Below are 27,239 nucleotides of genomic sequence, written 5' to 3'. Positions count from 1 at the left end.
ATGAGACCATATAAATAATGACCTACAACATTGCATATTTTATGTAAGTCGACAGGGAGGAGACTGATCCCACTCCCTGTACCCCAAAGCCCTGAATCTCTGGAATTGGTGCATCCAGCAAAATATCAACATTTCAACCTCTTATCTCCAGCAGCAGACACATGAAGCAAGGAATTTTCTCAGAATCATGAATGGAAACTAAATGATGTGGTACTGCAGAACATATTTTAGCAATGGGGCCACTCATCTATTGACCTCTGCAACACCACAGAACCACAGGTGCCCACAGTTCTGCTCAAGAGCAGGTCTGGGACCCGAATTGCTGGGGGATGCCTTCCTCCTCAAATGGGAAGTGTCACTTCTATACACGTTCCCACGGATACCACTACTCTTGAGGGTGATAAACAAGATACATATGGACAAAGCAAAGTCCTATCGATAGCCCTAATGTGGCCCAGACAGACTTGGTACTCTTACCTGATGCGGATAGTGCTATGTGCTCCACACGCTCTCCCACTCCAACTAGACCTTCTGTCGCAGAACGACAGATAGGTTCACAACCGTACATGGAGAGACTTCACCTGAAATCGTGGCTCCTATATGGTTCCATCACAATGAACTAACCTGTTTGGAACAGGTTAAACACATACTGTTAAACAGTAGGACTTACCTTAAAAAATGGAACAGATATATGGTGCCAAGCCAAGCAAATCACTTCAGCTTTCACACCTTTACCATTGATATCGGACTACATGTTGGAGCTGAAAAATTCGGGACTATCCACTAGTTCAATCAAGGTCGATCTTGCGGCTGTTAACACCTTCCATCACAAGATTGATGGGATGTTGCTGTTTAAGCACCTGATTACCAAACACTTCCTTACAGTCATTCAGAACGTTTACCCTGAAGTACGTATTCCCACACCACCCTGGGGCTTGAACCTGGTATTACGCTGCCTCATTGGGGCCCATTCAAACCCTTAATGACATACTGTCTGATACATCTATCAATTAAGGTAGCATTTTTAGTAAAAACTAAAAAAAAATTAATCGGAATTTTTAAATTAATCATGATTAAAACTGATTAAACAGTAGAATACCAATTGAAATGTATTAAATATTTTTGGATGTTTATCTACATTTTTAAATATATTGATTTCAGTTATAACAAAATACAAAGTGTACAGTGCTCACTTTATATTGTATTTTATTACAAATATTTGCACTGTAAATATGATAAAAGAAATTTTTCAAGTTACCTCATACAAGTACAGTACTGTAGTGTGATCTCTTTACCATGAAAGTGGAATTTACAAATGTAGATTTTTTTTTGTTACATAACTGAACTCAAAAACAAAACAGTGTAAAACTTTAGACCAGGATTTAGACCACCAACGACCGGTAGCGCGGAAGGACCCCTGCCTAGGCAGGGCTGGCGCTTCCATTTAGGCAGCCTAGGCAATTGCCTAGGGCGCCAGGATTATTGGGGGGCGGCATTTTGCCAAGGGGGGGTGGTAGGCGGCTCCAGTGGACCTGCCGCAGTCGTGCCTGCAGAGGGTCCCTGGTCCCGTGGCTCCGGTGGAGCTGCCGCAGGCATTCCTGTGGACGGTTGGCTGCTCCCGCGGGTCCGGTGGACCTCCCGCAGGCACGCCTGTGGCAGCCCCACCGGAGCCGCGGACCAGCGAACCCTCCGCAGGAATGCCTGCGGCAGCTCCACCAGAACCGCGGACCAGCGCGCGTGGCAGCTAAATGGCCGTGTGCCTAGGGCGCTAAAAATGCTAGCGCCGGTCCTGCGCCTAGGGCACCAAAAACCCTGGCGCCGCTCCGGCAGAGAGTGAGCAAGAACATAAAGGCCCAAGTTCTGCACTGTTTAATACCTAAAGTTAACACACCACGCTTACTTTATTCAGTTTCTCTAAACTTACGGACCTACACCTTTTCATAGTCACTAACTAAACACATTAACCAAACAAATATGACATTGAAGCATAAAAACAGGCCACAGTGACGGTTATCAGTATGCACAATATGAAATTTTCACATACCTAGATACTGGACATTTTAAAAATTACTGTTCCTAATCACTTCCATGTTTTTCTTATGCTTAAATGTTAATGTTCTTGCTATGTACCAATGTGTGTTAACTTGAGGTAAAATTCACATGAAGAGAAGCCAGTTCGTAGTTTTTATGAGTTGGGCTTTAATTAGACTTGCGAACTCATGCGGGCTGCTGGACTCCTTCAAGTAACTGGCTACCTATGCAACTTCAGCTTCTCAAGGCTATAAACATCCCCTTTAGCTCTCCAGAGGCCCAGCGAGGAGCCTTATTGCAGTTGCCAGGTCACCTTCCTGTAACTGGGACGACTTCAGAGTAATCCAGCTGTGTCTTCATTGTAGCTGAGCATTACTGGGACAGTGTGCTTTAAAGCGGCATTTGACTACAGGAAGGTGAATTTAGGATCCTGAATTCAGCTCCTGTGCTTAGTCTACACTAGGGGTTTACACTAAGCCCGTTAGTGTAAACCCCTAGTGTAGATGTTGTGTACAGTTATTAAAACCCTCAGCATAAGTGAGGCTTTAGTTCAATTCCTTGACCTCAGAGGGAAATTTTATCCAGGGCCTGCGGGAGGCAGCATAGGGAGGACAGAATGATGGGGACTAGTTTTAAACTATCTTATCATCCCTGCCTTTTTTCCTGGTGAAGACACAGCCTGTGTATTTTCGGTTTTTCAAGAATTAGCACCATCTCCCACCAAACCTAATCCAATCGTTAGGGTTTTGTAATCCCAACCTTTGCAACACAAAATGGATAAAAAGTGATTAACAATCTTCAGTGATTTGTTTTTTCTGGTCTTGCAATTGCCTAATTGATTATCAGAAATATTACCAGATCAGCGGAGAGCATAAATAGGCATGAGCTGTAACAATGGAGCTTGCCAGCTTTTAGGTATGTGACATGAGTTGTTCTTTTTCTTATCGTAGCACTTCCCAGCCCCAGTCCTGAACCAGTGCCCCATTGTGGTAGGTGCTGTACAAACACAAAACAAAAAGAGAGTCCCCTCCAACATCCGCCCTTCCTTTCTTCCCTGTCACGGGCCTTGAAAATTCTCACCTCCATGCTCTTTCTGGCCCCTCAACCCTATCCCTTCCTGTGAAATTTCCTTGCCCCCACTCCTTTCCCCCGCCATATTCTTGTCCCTCTCCTCTGTCTCCTTTCTTGCATACAGACGTGCCATTAAACTCTTAAACCAGCCCTTGAACCCTCCGCCCCGTTGTCTTTCCAACTCCCTCTGCCCCTTCACTACCATACTCACTGAATGAGCTGTCCGTGCTCCTATATCAGCTTCCTTGCCTTAAACTCTTTATTTTATCAGTTAGAGGAATTGCAGCAACTAATCTGGGGATGTGGGGGGATCCCCATGAGTTGAAGTTTTAACATCACGATTGGTTGTTTTTCTAAATTATGTTTTAGCTCAACGAGAAGTTATGGGATTGATGCAGGAATCACGGGGGACAATTCTATGACGTTATGCAAGACATCAGACTAGATGACCATAATGGTCTCTTCTGACTTTAAAATATTGGACCACTTCATAGAAAATGCTCACCAGTGTCTCCAAATAAACGTCTTGACTGTCTGAAGGCCTGTACTCCATTCTTATTCTCTTTGACCTTTCCAGTGCTTTTGATACCCTTGATCCTCCCTCCTCCTTGACATTGTCTTCCCTTAGCCTCCCTAACTCTGTCCTCTCCTGGTTCTCTTCTTACTCCATTAGCCATTCTGTCAATCCCTCTTAACAGGTTTCCACTTCCCCCTCTAACTGCACTCTCCTCAGGTCTCTATTCTTGGACTCCTGCCTTTCTCCCTGGACACTTTATTTATAGGTGATGTCACTTGCATGAATTCAACTGCCCTCCCAGACTAACTCCTTTCGTAAATTCTATTTCACTCGGACCCTGGCTCCATGCTTCAGTATTGCATCTCTCTCAAGCAGTTCATCTGGGAAACTCACTATCATCTCAAGCTCTTTGTGGCCAAAACAAATCTCTGTCTTTCCTACCAAATCCTGTGCCCTAACCCCATTCTGCTTTACAATTAGCAAAGCCACCATCGTCTCTGTCCCTCAGGCTCATAGCCTGGGCTTTCAGTCTTTCCTCTGCATACTCGTTGTCACTAAGTCTTGTCTCCTCTTCCTAGATAACACTTCAAAAATCCCTCACTTTTTTTCATGACTGATAGCATCTGCCCCTATCCGTACTGAATGGGCTGGGCCTTCCTGAATGAATTCCAGGGATCCTGAGACCAAGCCTGCTCTTGCTTGCCCCTGCGAAGTTCTGCCTCTGGTAGAACAAGGTCAGCAGCTCAGTGCTTTCCTGCCTTTTTTATTTACTATCTTTTGGTCTTTGTGCTCTCATTATACTCACCCCTGCAGAGCATTGCGTCCTCTGGGGCAGTACCCACTGCTAGGCCCCTCACAGCCTAGGAAACTCTGCCCAAAGGTCTAATGATGCTCAGCTTGTGAGGTGGCTTTAAATTCCTAGTTAGACACTAATCTGCATTTTTTTCAATTGTTCTATTAGTTTTCTAAAAGGAAGTTAAAATTTATGTAGAACTAATGGAAAAGTTGCCCCCTCTTTTATAGCAAATTGAAGATTGATGCTTTTCCAGACGTGATATGTGAGAACACTTGCATTTTAAACTCAAAACTTCCCTAAAGCTGAAGCATCAGACAGGAAACTTTTGCTTTGTGATAGTTCCATGTGAATTTCCCAGGAATTTTCCAACTAGGTAAGCACAGTATGTGCCTTCCCACGTCCTGGGATCATGTGCACGGCCGCCAGTCTTGGCTGTGCCCCTTCCCATCCTGGGCCAAAGCAGTTTTATGGTAGCTATGTGTGTGTGTTTTCCTTTGAGCTGATGGCTAGATTTGGGTGGACCTGAGATGGGAAATACTATTGTTTTATAGCTCTATGGACCTGATACTGTTTAATCTCAGTAATATTGTGCTGCCTGTAGCAAATGGGCTTGAGGGACAGTAGTTCAGACGATTCCAAAACAGGCACTAGGCAAATTTACAGCATTTTTAAGAGGGTAGAGGGAAGCCAAAGACTCCTAGTCTCTAAAAAGTGATGACTCCTACAACCTATAGGGGTTTTATAAGAGAGGCTGTAGCAGTCTCAGGTTTATAGCTTTCGATTATCGTGCTGCTGCCACTAATAATTTCTGATCACTTTCAAACAGTACATTCAAGTGAGATGCTCACCAGACCAGTCATAATCTGTCTCCGGAGCCAAATTTTATCTGATTTCCTTGTAGGAAAGGGTTACTTCTGAGCTGAAAAGTAAGATGTCCAAAGCCCACAAAACCAACTGTGAAGAACTTACAGTAATATTTGACTAGGTTCAGTTAAACTGAGGGAGATTCTACAGCGTAGAATTTGTGTCTCCCCTATTTTGAGTCCCGTTCAGTATGACATTTTAAATGCTGTTGTAAATTAACTGAACATTTTTCTTGTCAGTTTTGCTGGCCTGCTTCCACATCATCATCCTTAACCACTTCTAAAAAATGTATCTGTCTCTTCTATGTCAGCACCACTTTTAGAATGGGAGGATAGGCATAAAAATCATCATGAATCTGAATATAAATGGGAATTATGGTGAATGTGCAGCTGACAGCAAATAGAGGTATCATGCCTGTATTGCTCAAAACAGCCACCAACTTTCAATATGGCACCTTGAAAGCAACTTAATATGAACTGTAGATTGTACTAGGAGGTATTGTTAATATGAAGGCCTTAAAACTCTTGCCAAGGTAACTTTCTGAAAACTAAAATCCCTTAGAAGAGGGGGCATAAGACCCTGACTCACTGAACATAAAACCAACACTTAAAACTCAGTGTTTTTGTATTTTGTTTTCTAGCTGTGACAGTAAGTAGCCATTGGTTTTATGTTTGGCAGATTTTACCTCCAAAAGATTCCATGTAACTTTCCATGGGTTTTCCCTCTACTGGGATATGCTCACAGATTCCATAGTTCACAAATTCTTTTTGCAAAGCATATGTTGGCTGTTTTCAACAGGGATAATATTTCTAGGTTCCAAGACAACAGTGGTTTCTGTGGTAAAGCAAGCTCTCTGAATTGAACTAAATGTCTGGACATATGTTTAAATTTAGTTCTTGGTGAGACGCCTTCAAATTACACACCACAGAATTTTACAGATGTCAAGTATAATGCATCATGGACCCGATCCAAAGCCCAGGGGCATCTTTCCATTGACTTTAAAACACTTGGAATTAGGTCCTATGACAAAATCTCTTTGATCATGTCAAAACTACACCAACAGGAACATACATAAGGACTCTAATCCAAATTGTTTATATTGTGTGCAATGTTTATCCCTCTCTGCACCTTTTCTTTTATGCTAGCTGATAGCTTTACGGGTTGACTATATTGACAATCATGATAGTGGGGAAACTTAAGACTTGAAGTAATGTGCTATTTTAAGGAAAAGGGGCTGTTTGTTTTAATGTAACGTTGTTTTGTTCACCAGATGGCAATGTTTGCCACAGAATATACTTTCAAGATGATAAAGTAGTAAACATGACTTGGGTATTGCTACAGACAGCTCAGTGGAAACTGTCACTCAGTGCGTAGCAGCAGTCAAAAAGGAAATACTATGTTAAAAAAAAAATTATTCCATTCTATAAATTAATGAATGCCATCCTGTGGACTACTGGGTTTGGTCCGATAACCCCATCTCAAAAGGGGGAAGTAGAAGAACCAGAATGAAATCCAAAGAAGGCGTAGGAAGACCACCCCTAGAAGGAGAGCATGGAAAGAGTGGGACTGTTTAGAGAAATGTCAGAAATAACATAAGGTAAGTTCAAGTGCTCCTACTGACCTTTTCTCATAAGAACAGGGAAACCATAAACTAAAAAGCAATACATTTAAAACTGATAAAAGCAACTGTATTTTACTTAACACAACTAATCTGTAGGACTCATTGCTGTATGAGAACCAGTGTTTAACAAGATTCACAAAAGAACTAGGAGTTTGTGGAGAATGTTACACATCCACAACATGAATAAATTTTTTTAAAACATCCTCCCCTCTCCATATTATAGCCAACTTCTGACAGGCATTAGGAAAAGATTGTCATGGGCAGTTTATTCCACTATTAACTATTTGTGATTGTGGCACTTTCCCCTGAAGCATCTGCTGTGACACTTACTGTGGTGGATTTTTTAACGGACTGTCCTTATTTCAGTCAAATTAAGAGCAACAGATTACCTTACTTTGGGGAGGATGGGAAGGAGGCAAGGTATCGTTAGCTTGTAACTAAGGAGAAATTGGAGAGAGTAATCTTCGTACTACTGTAGCTGCCCTTGTTCAGTTTGTGGGGGAAGTTGTCCTGGAGTCTGACCTAGCCTAGAGAACAATGTGAGAGGTTTCCTTTCAGAGTCACTGTTTTGCCTGCTTGAGTACTCATCCTCAGTGGATAAGGCTTATGACTTGAATAATGCTTCAGTGGAGGTGGCCAGTCCAAAAATGATTTCCTGTACAGTGCCAGGAGCATGCCAGACAACAGCTGTGGCAGCTACATAAAAATAGCTGAAATGATCCCACATCTAGTACTATTTATTTGAGGGTTCAGAGTGCAATTAATTAGGACTTTAAATAACTTTAGTTTGATTTCACCACCTTTGGAAGGCATGCTAACTTTTCAGTTTACATGTACGTAACTGCTACTGTTGGATTTTAACTAGTTATCTGAGTAGGAAGTCCAACATCCCCCTTTCTATATATACAGAAGTCAGTGAACTAGAGAATTTGTTTGTCAGTTTAGGAATACAGCAAAATTTCTTGAGTTCTGAGCAAATTCAAACCTGTTCCTTGAGCAAATCCAGTGTTTTTGTCTGCATTGCTTTCCTGCAGCCCTTGGCTCTATTCAAGGAGAGAACAGACCAGGCATTGAGGAAAGAAGAAAATTTGCACAGAAGCTGAGAATAAGAGGGACCATGGTGTTCTCTCTGCACTTCAGCAGAAAGCTGGCACGAAAGCTTTGGGCACAAGCTCATTCTGTAGAGGAGGTCTGGAAAACCATTGCACTTGTGCTTTGAGTCTTGAACTGAATGAGCCATTTTGGAATCTGTGTCCTCTGGTTTCTGCTCATTAGGTGTATCACCTCTTAAAATTGTACAGACAAGAATGTCATTTCACAGACCACCACAACCCCTGGACTCTCCCCAGGTTCTCTATATGCAACTGAAGGTGAAAGGCTGGAAGTTGTGTTCCATTTTTCCTTACCACCAGCTATTTTTAGTGTAATAAATTGTACAGTTCAATTGACTGGCACTTTAATGTTTGTGAAGACTATTTTCACCCATTGTTATGGTGTTGATTACGACTTAGTTTTTTATTTTCATAGCCTCAGTGACTGATTTACAGCTGTAAACAAATATTTCCTTTGTGCAATTAAATACTGCCCACTAGCATTACTTCCATTCATGCACCTCTGAAGAACAGGATACTTTTTCCTCAGGTTTTTTAAGCAATGTAATTTTTTATACAGAAACCCAGAGTTAAATTTGATGCACCTTGATTAGTTATGTAAACAAAATCTAAAAAATTCCCCACAGAACGAATAACTTGGTTCCTCCATAGAAAGTTTATATATTTCTCTTGATTAATCTGAGGTTAATATTGTCAAGAGACAAGAGTGTGGCACATCAATCCATCTAGAAATGGTGTAACTTATACACCTCTCCATTAACAAAATTGTGCATAATGAAATGCTTACAATCTGAATGCATGATAGAAAGCATCTTTCAAGCGGAACTGGCAGCCATCTGGCAACCATAAGTTAAGTTCTGCATCATTTATGGCATTATAGATACCTATTACACATAGCATTACTTCAAAACCCTGAAGGATTGTGTTTGAAATGTTTTCCAAGCAGTCATTTGGTTCGAAACGTCAGGAGAAAGACGCAAGAGCCTGCATTTACCAATTTATGGTACCCTTAAGCTCTATGATTAAGTGTATTTCACAGTGACAGTTGCTGTAATGCCTTTTCTCGCACAGTAGGATTGTGTTAGATGTTGGCTGCCCTTGGATCATCATTGTCCTGGTGGTTTTCCCTTTTCTCATTTGCTTAACTACATTTCATGAGCACTTCTCATGGTCTTCATTTAGCTGTTCATAAGTCCTTTCAGTATATCTTCAGAGAGCTCCAGTAGAGGGAGTTCAGGTGATGGAATGTCCAAGGGAGGAAGATTGGGTATTGGAATGTCCTTAGCCTTCCCTGCATTTGCTGCAAACTTCTGCCAAGTTGAGGCTGAAGTAGTAGCAGTTTCTGAATGATGTTGTAGGCCCCACAACTCTGACTTCTCCACAAAATCAGCATCTACATCCAACTCCTTCTCTACCGGAGCTTTTTGGAGTCTAATCCTTTCTGCTTTTAGCTGTTTATTCTCTCTCCTTAATCTCTCATTTTCAGCTACAAGAAATTCCACATGCCGTTTCAAATCTGCAATTTTGGTTGCTTGCTCCTCTATTATTATTTTGTCATCTTTTGGGGCTTTGTTCCCAGTACACACTTCCAATTGCTCCTCTCTTTTCTGAAGCAGAAATAATAGTGTATCTGGCTCCCTGTCAAAGACACCCTGAGTTTCCTGTAGATGCTTATTTGCAGAAGGACTGTATTTCTGAGTAACAGGAACCAATATGTTGTGGTCTCCAGATTCTTCAGTTGATGGTTTGTAAGAGGTCTGAAGATGTGCAGCTATATCCTTGTCTGCATTCTGTTGGGCTTTTAGCCTTTCCTCTCTCTTTGCCCTTTTCCACCTCTCCTGGATAAGCAATAATTGTTTCATGTGACTATCCCTTTGTAATTCCAGCGATAATTGAGCCTGTCCAAGAAAAAAAATGACTGAATTAACACAGGCCCTAATACTGCAAGCATATATTTGTGAGCAAAATTACAGACATGCTTAAGCATTTACAGAATCGGCATGTTAGTATGTCCTGGAGGGGAAACCGTTCTCTCTAGCTTCCGCAATGCAGATTCAGGCATTTATGCCATCAAACTCACTAACTGTAGTCTGTGAAATGGAAGTGCTGTGTGACTACTTAATATTTGGACATCTGTAATTTCTTTTTCAATCCATATGGAGACTTCTGAAGGGAGGAGGTAAAAGTTTGGCCTGTGATCATCCACAAATGTACTTGGGATGAGATGTCATGCTTTACTTAGCCAGTAATTCAACACGTCCGGTTTTTAAATAAGAAGCAAATCCTTTTGTTGTAGAATATAGCTAGACCACTGCGTTAATGACACCACCACCACCAAGCAGCAGAGATTGCTACTATGAGATTACATCATTTTCAAACTGATCCTCTATTCTGAGTCACTCCAATTGCTAGACCATTGGGGTAGATGTTCCAGGCTTGACTAAAAAAAGTGTTCCATTTTTGATGAAATTTTCTCAATAGTTTAGCTTTGCTGAAACAACAAGAATAATAGGGGGAGTGGGGCAATGTACTTTTTCCCAGTCATAGGGGCATTTTATAGTCACTGAATCAGAGAGAGAGAGCATGACTTTACAGGCAGTCACTTGAAGACCTAAGTCCCCACTCCAATGACTGTTCCAATAAGTGGAACAGCTTCAATGGGAGAGAGACAGACTGACCTGCCATGGAGGTAACCACATTCAAATTCCTGCTCCACATCAGGCAGAGGGGGAACTGAACCCAGGCTCCCTATACTCCAGGTACAATGCTCTGAAATCCAGGGGTTGGCAAGCTCTGGCAGGCGGACCAGGCCAGTTTGTTTACCTGCCCCATCAGCAGGTTCAGCCTATCAGGGCTCCCACTGGCCACAGTTCGCCATCCCAGGCCAATAAGGGTGGCAGGAAGCCACAGCCAGCACATCCCTCACCAGGACTGCGAACTGCGGCCAGTGGGAGCCGCGGTCAGCTGACCCTGCTGATGCCGCGTGCCAGAGATTGCTGACTCTTGCTCTAACCACTCTGTTCAAGATTAAGGAAGGCTTCCTCTTCCTCCCCCACCACATACACAAATGCCCCACAAAATCTGTTTCAGGTCCAACAAAATATTCTGTCGAACTCAAAATAGATATTCTTTAGTTTGCCTCAGAGAACTCTTTTCTTTTGTGGAACTGCTAGCAACTCACAATAAGGGGTTATTCACCCAGCTCTGCTCCACCCTTCTGCTAACCCCAGCTACTCGATCAGCTCTTTGGGCCTTGGACAGCCAGGCATAAATTAGAGCAGTGCAGGTCATTCAGAGTAGGCAGCATGACTATATGGTGTAAGAGGTATGACGACACAATGTAACTCTGGCCCTTGGGCATGTGCCCATTAAAGTGTGTGTTTGTACAATAATACCTGCCATGGAATGCAAGCTAAATGCAATCTCACCTGCTCAGATTGTGTCAGCTTCATGGCTTCAACAAGGTATGCTGCACAAAAAACAAATTGGTAAACGCTTAGGCCAGGATTGTGAAAAGTAGAACATTCTTTTCTTGCAAGCTAAAGACAGACTAACCCATTTAAGTATTTTTAAAAGTTTTCAGATCTGATCATTTTGTTCACTCAATCCACACACAGAGGGGATTACACAGGCATACTATTGCTGGGAATACGCATACTGCTTTTCAAATGCGTGTCTCCCCTGAAGAGCTTTAAACCTACCTAGTATTAAGGTAAATTACTTCCATATCATCATCTCTGAAGCAAAGTCTCTTTGCTCATCATGGTATAATACGCATTGCACATTCCCATGTATGGTTCTAACTGCTTCACCACTAAGGAGAGCGCTACCCACGCAGTTTCATTACAACTTTTTCCCCGATCAAACCTAAGGTTTGCAGGAAGTCCCCAAAGGAGGAGGAGCAGCAGCTGCCCCTGTAGTATAAGGAAATGACAAAGCTATGGGCCAGAGTTTGTCTTACATACATATAAATGAAAGAAGAACACTACAGTAGAGTACCATACTTTTCTTTGACTGCACTGCTGATAGAGAAACAAGATCCGTGGCCCCAACCCTGAATAAAACTCAATGCATTTTTTAATTAAATGCCTTTGTATTTTAAATTAATTTTAATGTTGAGTTTTACAACCTTTAAGGCCTAAGTTTACTACCATCTATTAAAATGACTTAAGTATTAGAATCATATATCATTAGGGTTGGAAGGGACCTCGAGATCATCTAAGTCCAACCTCCTGCTCAAAGCAGGATCAATCCCCAAATGACCCCCCCAAGGATTGAACTCACAACCCTGGGTTTAGCAGGCCCATGCTCAAACCACTGAGCTATCCCTCCCCCCAAGCAGTACATATTTGCTGCTGCTGAGATTTAAAATAAAAATCCACTGAACAGCTGGAAGTCGCTTGCTAAGCACCTGCAACCATACATTGATGTGCAAAATCCACTTTTGACAGCAGTAGCCTCTTCTCCAGATGGAGAGAATTTGTTTCTTTTCAGGTTTTTACTAGTTCAATTCAGTGATTAGTTCAAGGTTAAAGTGACTGGGGCAGGAATACAAACTTCTCAGCTCCCTTTCCCCGGCAAGTATATTAAAAACAAACCTACAGCACTTGGAGCACAAACCTATCTAGTGGTCCTCCATACAACACCCAAAAACTGCACCTATCCAGCCAGTTGTACCTACTAATGTGGCCACCTCCCAGCTCTCCAGAGCAGATCTTACCTGTTAAGAGGCAGCACCTGCACAAATCAAATGTGAACCTGAACACACATTTTTGTCCATAAGGATGGAAGACTGTCAATCATAGGGTGGCCCTGCAGGTTGAGCTTTCTTGGTAAAAATTGCTTTATCAGTAATAGATTCATTAAAAACATTAAGATTGCTAAACACTCAATTGGTGGTTAGCAAAGACTGGTGGTTAAATATTTCCCACATTATGCTGACAACTAGCTACTCCAAGTAAGAAAGGTCAAAATTGAAGTGAAATTAAAGGCTACATTTCTGAGAGGCTTCGCACGGGGCCTCCAAATCTCTGTTCACATTTTTTGCATGTATAAAAACAGCATTTCTATGCAAATATGTATATAGTTACTTAGCTGAGCAAGTTTCAAGGCTGCTTTTGAAAACTAGATCATAAATATCTTATGAAAAGGTAACACTCACCAGCTGCTTTTTTATGACAAGAAATTGCTTCTTCGTATTTCCCTGCTGCCAACAGCCGGTCTGCTTTTCTACTCTGCTGATGAGCCTTAAAAGAAACAATGTTATTTTAATCAAAGCTGAAACTAGGAATGGCTGGAACTGTTTTTTATAGTAACTAGCACCAGACAGATAATCAGGTGTTCATACATCATACAACTTCAGAGTATTAACCCAAGATCTCCCAGTCCAGACTTTGAGAGGCAGAGAAACAATTTCCTATAATGCTCACCCACTGTAGGACTTTTGTGGACAAATGTACTGTGCAGGTACGGCAAAAGGTTTAAGGTTTTATAAAGTGGCAGTGACTGTTAAGTCTTCACACAGAGTACCTAACACTTGCAGTGTTAAACAAGTGTTCTAGGCCAATGGTCCATGGTGTAAGGAACCAACCACCAGTGGCTATACTGCCATGAGCTACTGGAAACAATCCTCCAAAACTGCCCTTATTGATTGCTGTGCTGTGGAGTTGTGTGCCCTAATGTGTGAGCCTGGCATCTTCTCATAAGCAATGTGTGAGATCAGCCACACATGCACTTCTCTTATGGGATTATAGCTCCCAACAGCTTTTCATTTCCTTTATGATCCTGAAGAGCTCCCTGCACTCAAGCTGACAAAATAAGAGCAGCACTATCATTTAGTGCATTACACAAAAGCCTTCAGCTTGGTTAAAAGTTTACAAAATTCAGCATAAGCAGCCATACTTTGAAGCAGTTTACTGCTATTACAGCAACAGATTAAGAGTAGAAGAGTTTTAAAGTACAGCATGATTTAAGAGATACTGTTTCTAGAGCAGGGGTCAGCAACCTATGGCACATGTGTCAAAGACCAGGCCAGACCAGCAGCGGGCGGGGTGGGGCCAGCGGCCAGGACCCTAGCAGGCAGCAGCGTGGCATTAAAAATCCTGCCCAGCTCAACCCGCTCTTCTCCATCTCATGCCCACCGCTCTCTCCTGGGGGGGCAGGGGGCAGAAGCTTGGTCCTGTCAGCTGCTCCTGCAGGGCAGCCTCCACCAGCAGCCAAGCTCTCTCCTCCCCTGCCTCTTCCCCCAGCATGCTGGGTTCCTGCCCCTCCTCCTCTCCCTCCCTGCAGCCGAACAGCTGATGGCCCTGGGGGAAGGAGAAGTAGACCTGGAACTGCAGCCAGAGCATGATCGCTGCTCTGGAGAAGAGGCGATAATGGGTCTTGGGGAAGGAGGGTGGAATCAGGGAATATCCCCTCCAGCCCCTGCCATGAGCTACTCAGGGCAGGGGGCTGGGAGCATGCATCCCCATGACTCCAGCCCACACCCACATCACACCCCTGCCTTGACCCTTGCACCCCCACACACACCCTGAGCCCTCTGCCCTGACTCTTGCACCCCCCACATTCCCACCCCCGCCCTGAGCACCAAACGGAAGCTCCTACATATACACACACATTCCCACCTTCACCCCTCACATCAAATGGGAGCTGCCCAGGTAAGTGCTCCATGCCCAAACCTCCTGCCCAACCCTGAGCCCCCTCCCTCATTCTAGCTCCTGGCCAGACCCTACACCCCAACCTGCTCCTTCACCCCCAGCCCTGTGCTCAGTGCACAACTACCCTCAGCTCAGTGCAGAGAGAGGAAGAGAATGGGCTAAAACCAGGGAGAAGGTAGGTACCCACTGTATGTGGGCAGGGTCCGGATCCCAGACCGGCAGCAGGTTGAACAGGTCTGGCAGCCGAGATCCCACCTGGCAGGAGCTGGCGGATGGAACCCCTGAGCGGCAGTGGGCTGAGCTGCTCAGCCCACTGCCGATCTGGGGTCCCGGCTGCTGGCCCTGCTCAGCCTGCTGCTGGTCTGGGGTTCTGGCTGCCAGACCCTTGCCAGCTGGGGTCCCAGTCACAGGCCCCACTAAGCCCGCTGCCGGCCTAGGTGAATGGAACCCCAGGCTGGGAGCGGGCCGAGCGGCGTAAGATCAGCATCTTGATTTAAAATTAAATCAAGCTTCTTAAACATTTTGAAAACCTTGTTTACTTTACATACAATAGTTTAGTTATATAATATACAGACTTACAGAGAGAGACTTTCTAAAACACGTTAAAATACATTACCAGCATGCAAAACCTTAAATTAGAGTGAATAAACTAGGACTCGGCCCACCACTTCTGAAAGGTTGCCGACCCCTGTTCTAGAGAGATTTTTTTTTTGTTTATGGGCCCTATCAGTTATGTCAACCCAGTTGAGACATTTGGGTCAGTAGGGTAGTTTTATAATCCAGTATTGAGCTGTGAACAAGGGCTCAGACTAGATTCCAGGATTTTTGTGACAATATTTAAGTGGCTTTTACCCACTTCGGGTTTGTCTACATGGCGATTTAGTGCAATCTATTCAAAACACATGATGGGACTTTTAGTGGATAGCAGCAGGATCCATACAGCCACTCATGTGACAGGCTCATGTGCTGTAGATTCACACGCCAGCTTACACCAGACACTACGTTGCTGTATAGATAAACCCATAGTATTGTCAATATCCCCACGTTTGTCTGAACATGGCAGAGGAAGGCGATTCATTTTTTTCTGCCAATATTCCAAGGGAAAGATACTGTTCTATTAACTCTTCCCATAGACTCTCACAGAGGGCTATACCAAGGAAAAGAGTTCACTCTCCTGACAAACCGAGGAGTGAATTCACAAGTATGTTAACCCACAGCAGTGTTTGCTTCACAAATAGCCATATTTTCTATGCTTCACCCTTTGGCAAGAGAGGTTGGTTTGTGCATACAGTAACTTCATTTACTAAAATGCTCTTGAGAAAAATAGGGGCCCAGCTCAGAAAGTATATGAAATGGGACATTAACAGGAAATGAGCTTGGTATCTTGCATTACTAATATCTGTAGAACCCTTAACACACTCAACTTTACAACTAGTTCTGTAGTTTCCCAAAACAATAGTTTCAACATCAAAACGGGTAGCCTTGGCCTATCCAAGAGACAGGTCCAAAGAAGCCAGGTCAATTGGAAGAGAAGATATTCTTGAGAAGAAAGAAAAAAGTAGCAATTTCATTGATCAGAATTAAATTCAGCAAAACAGAACCCCAATACCATTTATTAATTAGCCTAGAATAATTTCTCCATAAGAATTTTGTACAGAAAAAGTGTCATTTAAAATTATGGTTAAATAGCTAATCACAGTAGGTAAGCATGTGAAAAGCCTTTAAAAAAGCAGACCCTGTCAGATATTGTTTAGGCATGTCACACTGCACTCCTGGAAACAGAGGAGCAGACAAGTTTCTAATAGGGTTACAATGAAGTTGTGTAACAGGCCATCCTCTGGCTGCAACAGAGTCCCTTTTAAGGGTAATCGCCACATCTTCAAGAGAACATGGAAACATTAGGGAAGCACCAAACATCCCTCTGCTTGCTCATTAATTTTGATGAGCTACATGGGAAGTCAATATTTCCTTTGAGTGGGATGATTAAGAACAGTAACACTGCCCCTTTGAGGTAAGGAAAGATAGAAACATGCCTGATTCGTAATCTAAGGAACTGAACAGCTACAGGTTTAAGCAGTAAAGTCACATGACTCAAGCCTGGGTGAATAAGAGCAATCTCTCCCAAGTGATCCCACCCAACTACTAGCTGCTGATAGAAGACTACTAGAACAAAACAAGACAGACCCTATGTGATTTTTAAAAGGTAAATTTGTGAATTATTAGTTTTCAAACAGAGCAAATGTATTGTTGTTTTCCTGGAGCAACAAGTTGACTGAAAGTCCTCTTTCTTTATGCATGCTTTGTTTTCCTGAAACATAGTGGAAAAGTCTCGCTGGAAAGATTTTAGCCCACATAGAACCACTTTGCTTGTTTGAAGATATTCAGAGTTAATGGTAGAGCATCCTTCAGGAGCTAAAAAACTTTAACAAGATACGAGGCACAGACTGCAGTAAGCTACCGGTGCTAAGAACTACAATTTAAGTAAAAAAAAAACAAAACACAAAACTAAAAAATAAAGCAAGGAGGGCTGAGGAAAGTAACTTCAGGGAGGGTATGTTTTGTCGAACTACCAAATGATAGAATTTAGAAGTATTAAGAGCAACCTGTTTTCTGTTGTTAACACCAACCAGCTTCACTGCACATTAGTGTGTGTGTGGGGGGGTGTCTTTTTATAATGAAGCTATTTTGGGCAAAGGAAAACCAAGAAATAAAAGGGGTCCTACAAATGTAGACATGACTGAGGTTTAGTGGAAGTGACCATCCAGTGGAATTTATACAGACACAATTCCAAGATATAACCCTATAAATAGACTACTAGGATTATATTACTGGCCTCCTTATCAGTATCAGGGCCTGATAATCCCACTTACTCAGAGTTAATAGAAACTTTGAGACCAGGAAAAACTCTGGAATCCCCTGAAAAAGAAGAGCACAGGCCCAGCATCACTGCTTCCGTAATGGGCTGCGAGATGGTGCTAGATGTTTATGGGGAAGGAATGAACTTATTTCTAAATAATACAGAGATGTTAATTCAAGAAGTCACTATAGTTGAACCAGTAAGTATTAGTGACCACAATATAATTAAGATATCCTTTCACAAACAATCACCAAAAACTAGCACTGTCAGACTACCCTTTAGAAAGGAGGATTTCAGGAAGAAAAAAAATCAAAACCCTGAAGTCAAGCTTGAGAAAACTAAAATCCTTAGGCTATTTAGGCATACCATGATGACTCAGAAGGCATGCACAACAAGAAGGGGGATGCAAACAGAAAATGCTATAGTTAAAGGACTAAAGAAATTTGAGCTAATAGGTATCCTTCAGAAAAATGGAAATGCGGCGCGACTGAAGCCAATCGAGAAAAGCATACTACTGAAGACAACATGTAAGGAATTAGATACGCTAAGAGCAAACAGCCAAATACATAAACTAGAAACTCTTTAAGTGTCAGATGCAGAAAGATAAGAGAATTTTAAGGTCTGCTGGAAAAGCAGAATGTTAAAGGAGCAATTCAGGTACAAAAGGACACTGCAAAGCAGCTAAATTATTTCTTTTTATCAGTTCTCTTAATTGTGTAAATAGGCGAGATGCCTAACTTCTCAGGTAAAGAGGTGACAACAAACTGAATTTTTTGCTGTTTAAAGTCACCAGGAACATATGGTATTCACATCCAAGAGTTAATGAATTTTAGAATGAATGCTCTGAGCTGTTAACAAACCTATGCAATTTCACTAAAAAGTCAACATTCTGCACCAGAGGAAAGAAAATATCATACTTTAGAAAAAAAGCGACTGGGTGATCCTGGCTTTTAGGGCAGTGAGACTAACTTCAACAGATGGAAAACTGTTAAAAGCTGTAGCTTACTTATAAAACACTTAGCCCTTATCTACACTACATAATACCTTTGGAAATCATTGCCACAAGAGAGGCCAAGAGTTCAGTGAGATTCAAAAAGGCACTGGTTGTTTCCAGGGATGAGATGATTCATAGTTCCATCAGATAAGATACAAAGTTTTACGTTAAGGGTAAAAAACATACTTCAGGTTATAGTCACTCATTAAGGGGGGTGAGGGTTTAGAAAAATATTCCCCTCTAAACAGGTTATTCCATTATTTTTTTATTTGTAGAGTTTCTTGCACCTTCCTCTGAAGTTGTATTGGCCACTGCCAGGATGCCAGTGGACAACACAGGTCACTACTCTCTTTACAAGAACTATAGCACACACAAGAATCTAGAGTATTTTTGTCTGGCACTACAAATGGGTATGGTGATTACACTGCTCATGCATCTGATGAAGTGGGTATTCACCCACGAAAGCTCATGCTCCAAAATGTCTCTTAGTCTATACAGTGCCACAGGACTCTGCTGCTTTTACACTGCTCTTGTGGTCAGACCATCATCTCCTTGGCCTTACTCATACTTTTTTTAGTGCAGAAGACCTTACTTACTGGTCTGCTTTTAAATGTCAGGCTGGGCTACTAAATGCTGACTTCTGCCCAGTCACCTGTAGTTATCACCTATTTACCACTCAGAACTCAAAATTGATGATCTGTCTTCTAAACCCCCACCAGATCTTTCTTCAGTTGCTATAATAATAATAAATAGGAGATATACCTGTCACCTAGAACTGGAAGGGACCTTGAAAGGTCATCAAGTCCAGCCTCCTGCCTTCACTAGCAGGACCAAGTACTGATTTTTGCCCCAGATCCCTAACTGGCCCCCACAAGGACTGAACTCACAACCCTGGGTTTAGCAGGCCAATGCTTAAAACATTAAGCTATCCCTCCCCTGACTGCAGTCCTATGTCTACTCAATTGCTTAACAAGATTCTGGAGTTTTTTCCTCAACCTCTATAGCTCCTTCCTCCAGCACAATCTTCTTAACTTTCAGCCTGATTGGACACCCATCCCATCACTAAATTACCCCTTATGCATGATTATTCACTTATTTCTTACCTGTGAGCACAGATCAACTTCTTACTACTTGGCCTTAAACCTCCTCTACATGACGTAACTCTCAGATTAGCCTTGGTGCCAACCTACTGCAAAAATCACTGTTTCAGGGCTTGGCTACACTTGCAAGTTGCAGCGCTGGTGAGGGGGTTACAGCGCTGCAACTTACCAGGTGTCCACACGTACAGAGCTCAGCCAGCGCTGCAATTCCCTTCCTGCCGCTGGCTGTACACATGGTCTGCTACGGATGTAGCAAATCAAGCACTGCTGATGCAGCGCTGCTCATCAGGTGTGGACACTCACCAGCGCTGTTATTAGCCTCCAGGGTATTAGGAGCTATCCCACAATTCCTGTATACAACAAACCGGAAGGTACTCCCCGGAGCTACTTATCTAAAAAACAAACACAGCTGCTCTTTACTGCAGCGAGGGAACCAAGGCTTTGGAATGTTCACAGCTGTTTGCTTGAGAATCTCTCTAATATTTTTGTGATAATTAACTGAAATGGCATTGTCATGGTATAATTCCCCACTCTGAACCTTAGCGTCCAAAAGACGGGGTACCAGCATGAATTCCTCTAAGCTCAATTACCAGCTTAGTACTTGTAGCGCTGCCACCAACCAGGAATTCCAGAGCCTAGTACACTCTGGTCCCCCCAAAACCTTGCCCGGGGAACTCCAAGACCCAGATCCTCTGGATATTAACACAAGGAAAAAAGCACCTTGCAGCCACTTGAACGCTGGGATAGCTGCCCACAATGCACCACTCACAACAGCACTGCAAATGTGGCCACACTGCAGCGCTGGCCCTACACAGCTGTACGACCACAGCTGTAACTATCAGCGCTGCAAAAATGTAAGTGTAGCCATGCCCTCAGTCTGAGTTCCTTATATCAATTTAGCTTAAATCAGTAAGGAATCTACTTTAAATCTATCAGGCATACATTAACAGTCTCTCTATGCAATAGGGTGCCACCAATTTAATTTCATGCAGACAAGGCTTCTGTGTGCATCTTATCCTGTTTCTGTAATCCCAAAGTATTTCCTTCCCACATGTCTCATGTCACTCATATAAGCATTCTACTACCAGGGCACAGGCAGAATTACTCCTTATCCCAATCTTGATCTGATGAAACAGTTATTCATGCTTTGATTCCCTCTAATATTCTTCCTAAACAGCTACAGCCACTTTTAGCAGTCCAAACTGTTGTGGTCCTATGACTAACTCTCAAAGTACTGAAATACTATACACCAGTGAAGGAAAGATATTTACATAATACTGTACACAAGTAACTTCAAGTGTCTGTGTTACCTGCCCATCACCCTTTTATTCTTAGTGTGTATACCTAGAAAGATCGAGGATTTTCTAACGTCTCTAACACCATATTTAACTCACTAGCAGCTCCGAGCTGACGTGGCTAGAGGTGATTTCTAATCAGGGCTATGATCCTATTTTGAAGAATGTGCACCGCCAGGTCAGACCAGACCAGACAGTGACTCCGCGGGTACTGCACCTCCCCAGCACTGGGACGGGCCCGGAACCTTTGTTTACTGGCCCGCTGGTGGGCACCAGAGACCGCAGGGGAAGGTCCACCCGCTCCTAGCAGCCTCCTCCAGCTCAGCCAGCGTGGCCTTGTCCTCTCCAGCGAAACTCAGCCCCCTGCTGTGCCACCGGGGCAGCTCCTCCCCCTGCGGCGGTGGAAGCCGCAGCGCCGCCGGGGCTCGGGGGCCTTCACCCTCCCCTTGCCCGCCCCGGCTCCGGATCTTTTCGCGCTCCGCATCTGCGGCGCCAGGCGCCCACTCTGTCAGCGAGGCAGCCGCTGCCCGCTCCGGCGCCCCCTCCCCGCCCGGGGCGCGACTCACCAGGTTGAGGGGCCCCTCCATCACCTCCATAGGCGGCGGGGGCTGCCGGCACATGGGCTCTACGCCTCCGTCCCGGCACCCCTGCCCCAGGCTCTGCCGCCTGTAAACACCGAAACACTTCCGCCTTTAGCGCGCACGCAGCGGCGTCACCGCGCCGCCCGCAAACCTCGCGAGAGTCACGTCAGAATGCGCAAATCCCACGAGAAGAGTGGAAGGTCTCCATGGTAACAGGCACCGGGCGAAGCTGTGGGCAGCCGGCAGCGACTTTTCATTGGCTCGGAGGCGCGACTTGAAGAGGAGCGTTCCCGCTGCAGCCTGCCCGGCGTGCCGGGCGCGTGTGCGGAAGGGTGGGCTCTTTAGCGGAGGGGGAGGGGCAGAGGCGCCACCGGCCAAGGCTCTGAGGCAGGTGTCCGGGGTATGCGCATGAGTGCGCGCCCCGGGGGCTACCCATGCGTGTGCCTGGGGTGGCGGGCGCCCAGGGGAAGCACTGCTGTACAGGTGCTGTTTGGCTGGGGTCTGTGGTCGCTCCGCAGTCCCGTTTACCAGCATCAACCCCGGGGCTTGTACCTCAGGGGTGGCGGCCCCCAGGCCTGGGGCAAAGGGAGCGAGAGCTGCCTGTGGGTTTGGCTACACTTCCAGGTGTGCAGTGCTGGGAGTTAAAGCTGTCTTCGTACAGCTGTGTAGGGAAAGCACTGCAGCATGGCCAGGTTTGCAGCATTTGCAGGGGTGTTGGGAGTGGTGCATTATGGGCAGCTATCCCAGAGTTCAAGTGGCTGCAATGTGCTTTTTAAAAGGGGGGGCGTGAAGTGTGACAGGGAGCGTGGAGGCGCGCGAGAGTGGATTTTTGGAGCTGACACTGTGTCAGCAGCTGCCTTGCAAATTCCGACCACTTCCCCCACCATTCTCTTTCACTAAATGCAAATAGCTTTCAGACTAGATAAGCAGCTGCTGTGAGGGACTCCCTCCCCCCTCCCTGCAGTGCTGTTTCTCTTCTCAAGCAGACAGTTGCTGTGGCCGTTCCCTGTGTTTATTTTTTAGATAAGCAGCTCCAGGAGCCCCGAGTTCACAACAAAACAAAGAGAGTTCTTTAGTTAAAAGCATTATGGGAAAATTCCGGAGGTCAGTTACAGCATGGTAAGATTAATCACTGTTTACACTGGCATCCCAGCGCTGCAGCACCAGCACTGTTCTCTTTATTCTTCTCATCCATATGGAGTACAACCAGCGCTATAGCCAGGGAGATACAGCGCTGTATGTGCCTTGCCATTGTGGACAGGGAGTAAGTTACAGTGCTGTAAAGCCACCACCAACGCTGTAACTCTCAAGTGTAGCCAAGCCCAGGACTCCTCTTGCTACAAGGTTAAAAGCTGGATGCTCCACATGGCTCTAACCCATAAATTGTTCTTCCAGATTATCGTCTGCATGTAGCCGCTTCTACTGCACGCGCAACGTGCCTCCTGTAGCACAAGTGCTGCAAAAATCCAGGTTGAGAACCGGGATGTTGCTGGAGGTGACCAAACTTTGCCCCGAGACTCCCAGGGTCTAATATTTTGGTTCACTAGGAGTGGCTACACTTGTAATATCTTTTCATGGTATCATTTTGGAGCCGGAGCACTGGGACTAAAAATCAGAGTCTGAGTTTTTCCCTTTGTCCTGTTCACTGCAAATTATCATTGTCCCCCTACTTCACAGGACTGCTGTGCAGTGCTCGCTTGTTAATGTCTGTACAAGAGTATTTAAATTCTCAGATTTATTATTACTAGGAGAAGAATGTGAAAGTGTGGATAGAAGTTTCAAGAGTCTTCTCTAGAATTCAACTAACTTGTCATTTGGGTTGCCATTGTACATACAAAATTTAAGTCTAATCAATAAATCTTGGGAAGAGGTTCTACATTGAACTAAGGATCCTTGAATATTTTTCCTAAGGGATTTTCTGTTAAATGTTGACTCAGCAGCAAAATTGTTGTTGGTGGTACTGCAAAAAAGAGACTTTGTGAATCTTGAAAAGAATGATTGAAATGTAATTACAGGTTTCAGAGTAGCAGCCATGTTAGTCTGTATCCGCAAAAAGAATAGGAGTACTTGTGGCACCTTAGAGACTAACAAATTTATTTGAGCATAAGCTTTCGTGGGTTACAGCGTGCAACCAATGAAGTGGGCTGTAGCCCACGAAAGCTTATGATCAAATAAATTTGTTAGTCTCTAAGGTGCCACAAGTACTCCTATTCTTTTGGTGAAATTTAATTCTCATTGTTAGAAACATGTGCCTCGTAAATCTCCCGTTTCTGTAACTACCATTATAATGTTTTTATAGACATTTTATAATGTTATAGTGTTCTGGGTCATGTTGAAAAATAAAGTTTAAAACAGTTCAATGTGAGCGTTCTCATGGAATTTGTGAAACTCCTTAATCATGTTGCTGTCACACCACTATAATGCTCTACTGTAAGAGGATGTAACATATTTAATTGCAGTGTAATCTTTTCAGTCTTTTTTGTTATGTGTTCCTACAGTGCCTACCACACTGGGGCACTAGCCTTTGAATGTTACCACAGTAATACAATATTTGTACATTTAGTGATATGCATTTTAGCTGATCAGCTGCAGTTTCTAAAAATCTACGCTAGGAGTCTTCAAGGGCCATCATTCTTCAAATGTATGATGATTTCTCCTAAGTGCAGGAATGTCTGCAGTAGCTGTATGACATTTGATTGAGTGGAAAAAGTTTCTACCGTTGAAGTACCCAGTGGAAATTTCTGAATGATAATCAGTAAAGTTCTTGATTATTTAGTTTTGTAGGGTACACGCTATTCCAAAGGAACACTATTAATTTAAAAAAAAATCTTGGAAATCAGTTCATTTCCTATCTTGTGACTAATACTATTAAAATTAAAGCATTTTAAAAATACAGGTTACTTGTCACCATTTATCTCGTTATATTTTGCATTATTCTACTATGACAAGGAAGTATCAGTGAAATCAGTTTCACTTTCAAGGTTTTAGTGTAGCAATCTTTGGGATATTACAGGAGAAAGTTTTGATTTAAAAAATTTTCCTGTGTTTTTATTTTTAATTACAAAACCATTTTTAGTGGTATTAATTTTCATAAAAGTAAGACTTCTGTGTATAACCAAAGTTAAAAAGAGTATCAGAAATAATTCTTCTAGTGAGAGAATAACTAAAAATATTGGTCTCCTCTAACAGTAAAGACCCAAATCTTCTGTAATATGAATAAACAAACACCACCAGATCCTTCTTTGTAGTTGCTTTTACACCCTTTTTCTGCAACACAGAATTTAGTGTAGCACCTTTATTCATAAATATCCATGCAGAGCAAAGCTATTCTTCACATGCCTCTGATGCTGGACTCAAGATGTCTATGAAAGGGTTACAACTAAAAGAGAAACGCCATCATTTGCAACTGTAATATAATGATGGAAATGAGATTCTTTCTGGTACTTCAGTGAGTTTTTTTGCTGTACTGTATATTGTGGTAATGGGAAAATGGGACCTTCCAGTCAGGAGCATGGTCCTGTAGTTCTAAGGGCTGTACAAACATGGGAGGATACATGAAGAGTTTACAGTTTAAGACAAGATGACACAGGTGTGCACTAGTAACAGGAGGAAAGGATGATGTTATTTATTGTGTTTCTTTGCATTTGGTGAAGCTCTCTAATGAACCAGAGAGAGAAGGAAGAGACAGAGAGACAAAGTAGCTTCAGGGATAATACTGTTAAAATAAAACAATTCCTTCTGTGATTCTTTTACAATGGCATATGTGAAGGGTAACGGTAGAATGAGTGTGGAGGTTACCTAGATTAGCTATGTGCCAACAAATCAATGGTACCGAATAATTTTTAAAAGTTTGTTTTTGTTTTTAGAGCGGCAGCATGGTCCACTACCCAGCGCTGGGTTAAGAAGTCAGCAGAGCTGCTGACTGACTTGGAGCAAATCAGCTATATTTGCCTCAGTTTTGCCATTTGTAAAATGGCTTTCTTTGTAAAGAACTTTGAGATCTAATGGGTGAAAAGTGCTCTATATGAGCTGAGCATTGCTATTAATGATGGGGTTGAAGGGTAAATGGAAGGATGAGTTAATAGGAGCACAAGAGAAAATGAATGAAAAGGGAAAAGGTCTATTGAGAGAGAATTATGGAATGGAGGAGAGAATGAAGAGGAATAGAGGTTGGGAGAGTGAGACTACCAGCAGACAGATGCATAAAAAGGAATGAGGAGCAAATAGCCAATCAGCAGACAGTGAAGAACAGCCAGAGTTCCATTTGTAGAATGCAGTCTGCTGACCTAACTGGTGTCTATCGGTTCTTAAGGTGCCTCAGATACCATTACCTCATTGTACTTTGGCTCCCAGACATCCATGTGTCAGTGGGGCTGGTTCTGCCCCTAGGAGTGTTAGGGTGGAAAAGGCCAAACGTGTGGTTAGACAGGATGCCTTGTACTCTGGGAAAACATTATATTAGTTTAGGAGAAGCTGTTTCAGCCACAGGACTTTTCAAGGCCCATTTCAGATACTGGACTTTATTTACTGTATGTCTAAGTGTAAGCATCAAAATCTGATCTTGTACGATCTGGAGTGCTCCAGCATTTGATATGTGCTAAGTTCCCTCTTTCATTAGAGCACCCAGTTATTCAATGATAAGGCACTGCAGTGACTGCTGGATATTAAGTGCTTGTGAACTGCAGCCCACAGATCAGGAAGTTGGAAGTTGATTGGGGAAGTTGGATAGCAGATCAGTGAAGTGACAGGTCACATGAGCCAAGATTGAGGAGGCCATCAAATAGGGAAACCCACTTCACTTTCAAGCACTCATAACCCAACCCAATAAGATGTTAAAACCCATGTGCCCACCCTGTGCTAAACCTCTTGATCCCTCTCACCACCAGCACACACAGCTGACAACTCTTCCTTGCCTTTGTGGTACAACAAATATCTTCTTGACCACCTTGTTTGCTCAGAACTCCTTCCCCATAATAATAAGCACCCTTCCTAATCCTTGTCTGCAAGTTGCCCAGTCATCTCTCCCTTTACTGTAGATGTGCAACCAAAAGAACTCTGACAAGGTTTTGCACATCTTATTCTTTACATAGGACCTTGCAGAACCTAGAGCTGACCTGGGTTGGTTGTTGAATTGTTGATTAAGATGTACTGACTGGATGTGACATGTTGTACTCATCAAGTATATTTTACTGATTCTGCTGCATATTTTAGTACTTGAGATCTTACACACTACTAATTAAACTGCATACTTTGATGATCCATTTCCATGATGCACTAATCCAGCTGCAGACTTTGATGATCTAGTTAGATATTATGTAGGATGAGATTTTAGATACTCTGGCAGTCAAATTGCATACTATTAGCTGCTTACATTTCTATCCACTTTATTAACTCTGCTCTGTTCTTTGCTGACTGAGCTGCAGTTTTTTGTTAGGCTATAGCTACACTATTAATCTGGTATATATTTTTCCCATATATTATCCAAAATATGAATTGATGCATGATTGGAGATAACATGGCTATTGCTTTCTGTTTGTTTACCAAAACAAAATACATGGTAATATATTGCTAAAAACTGACTGTTATGCTAAACAGTTTTCTAGCAATAAAACAATAAGTCTTGAGGAATTTTTTTCCTTAGCAAGTGTCAAGAGTAACAAATTAATTTAATTTTGTAAAACCTGCAAGAAAATTTAAAATAGCAAACTAATTCATGAGACAGTGTTCTCAGTAAAACATTGTCC

The 27,239-nt window shown here is 43.1% G+C and overlaps 2 protein-coding genes across 3 annotated transcripts in view; one reads left to right on the top strand and one right to left on the bottom strand.

The window, feature by feature from the left end:
- Positions 1-8,012, top strand: part of JMJD1C (jumonji domain containing 1C) — a 325,097-nt gene extending 317,085 nt beyond the window's left edge. Inside the window, exons 26-27 of one of the 2 annotated variants that reach the window (XR_012657050.1) lie at positions 6,772-6,876; positions 7,935-8,012. The gene's annotated coding sequence lies outside the window, so the exon portion shown is untranslated. Of the gene's footprint in view, positions 1-6,771; positions 6,899-7,934 lie in introns of those variants that run through there. The other variant, XM_075072587.1, reaches the window with a different exon arrangement.
- NRBF2 (nuclear receptor binding factor 2) lies at positions 6,946-21,630 on the bottom strand. The gene is made up of 4 exons (XM_032776343.2): positions 21,481-21,630; positions 13,174-13,258; positions 11,441-11,481; positions 6,946-9,910 (listed from the first exon to the last, which is right to left on the bottom strand). The coding sequence occupies exons 1-4, from the start codon at positions 21,532-21,534 to the stop codon at positions 9,191-9,193; spliced, it is 900 nt and encodes a 299-aa protein (XP_032632234.1). The 5' UTR covers positions 21,535-21,630; the 3' UTR covers positions 6,946-9,190.
- Between the last annotated feature and the right edge of the window lie 5,609 nt (positions 21,631-27,239).

This window comes from Chelonoidis abingdonii, chromosome 15 (genome assembly GCF_003597395.2).
Source record: "Chelonoidis abingdonii isolate Lonesome George chromosome 15, CheloAbing_2.0, whole genome shotgun sequence".
NCBI classification, from domain to species: Eukaryota; Metazoa; Chordata; order Testudines; family Testudinidae; genus Chelonoidis; species Chelonoidis abingdonii.
This window is presented reverse-complemented; position numbering and strand designations above follow the sequence as displayed.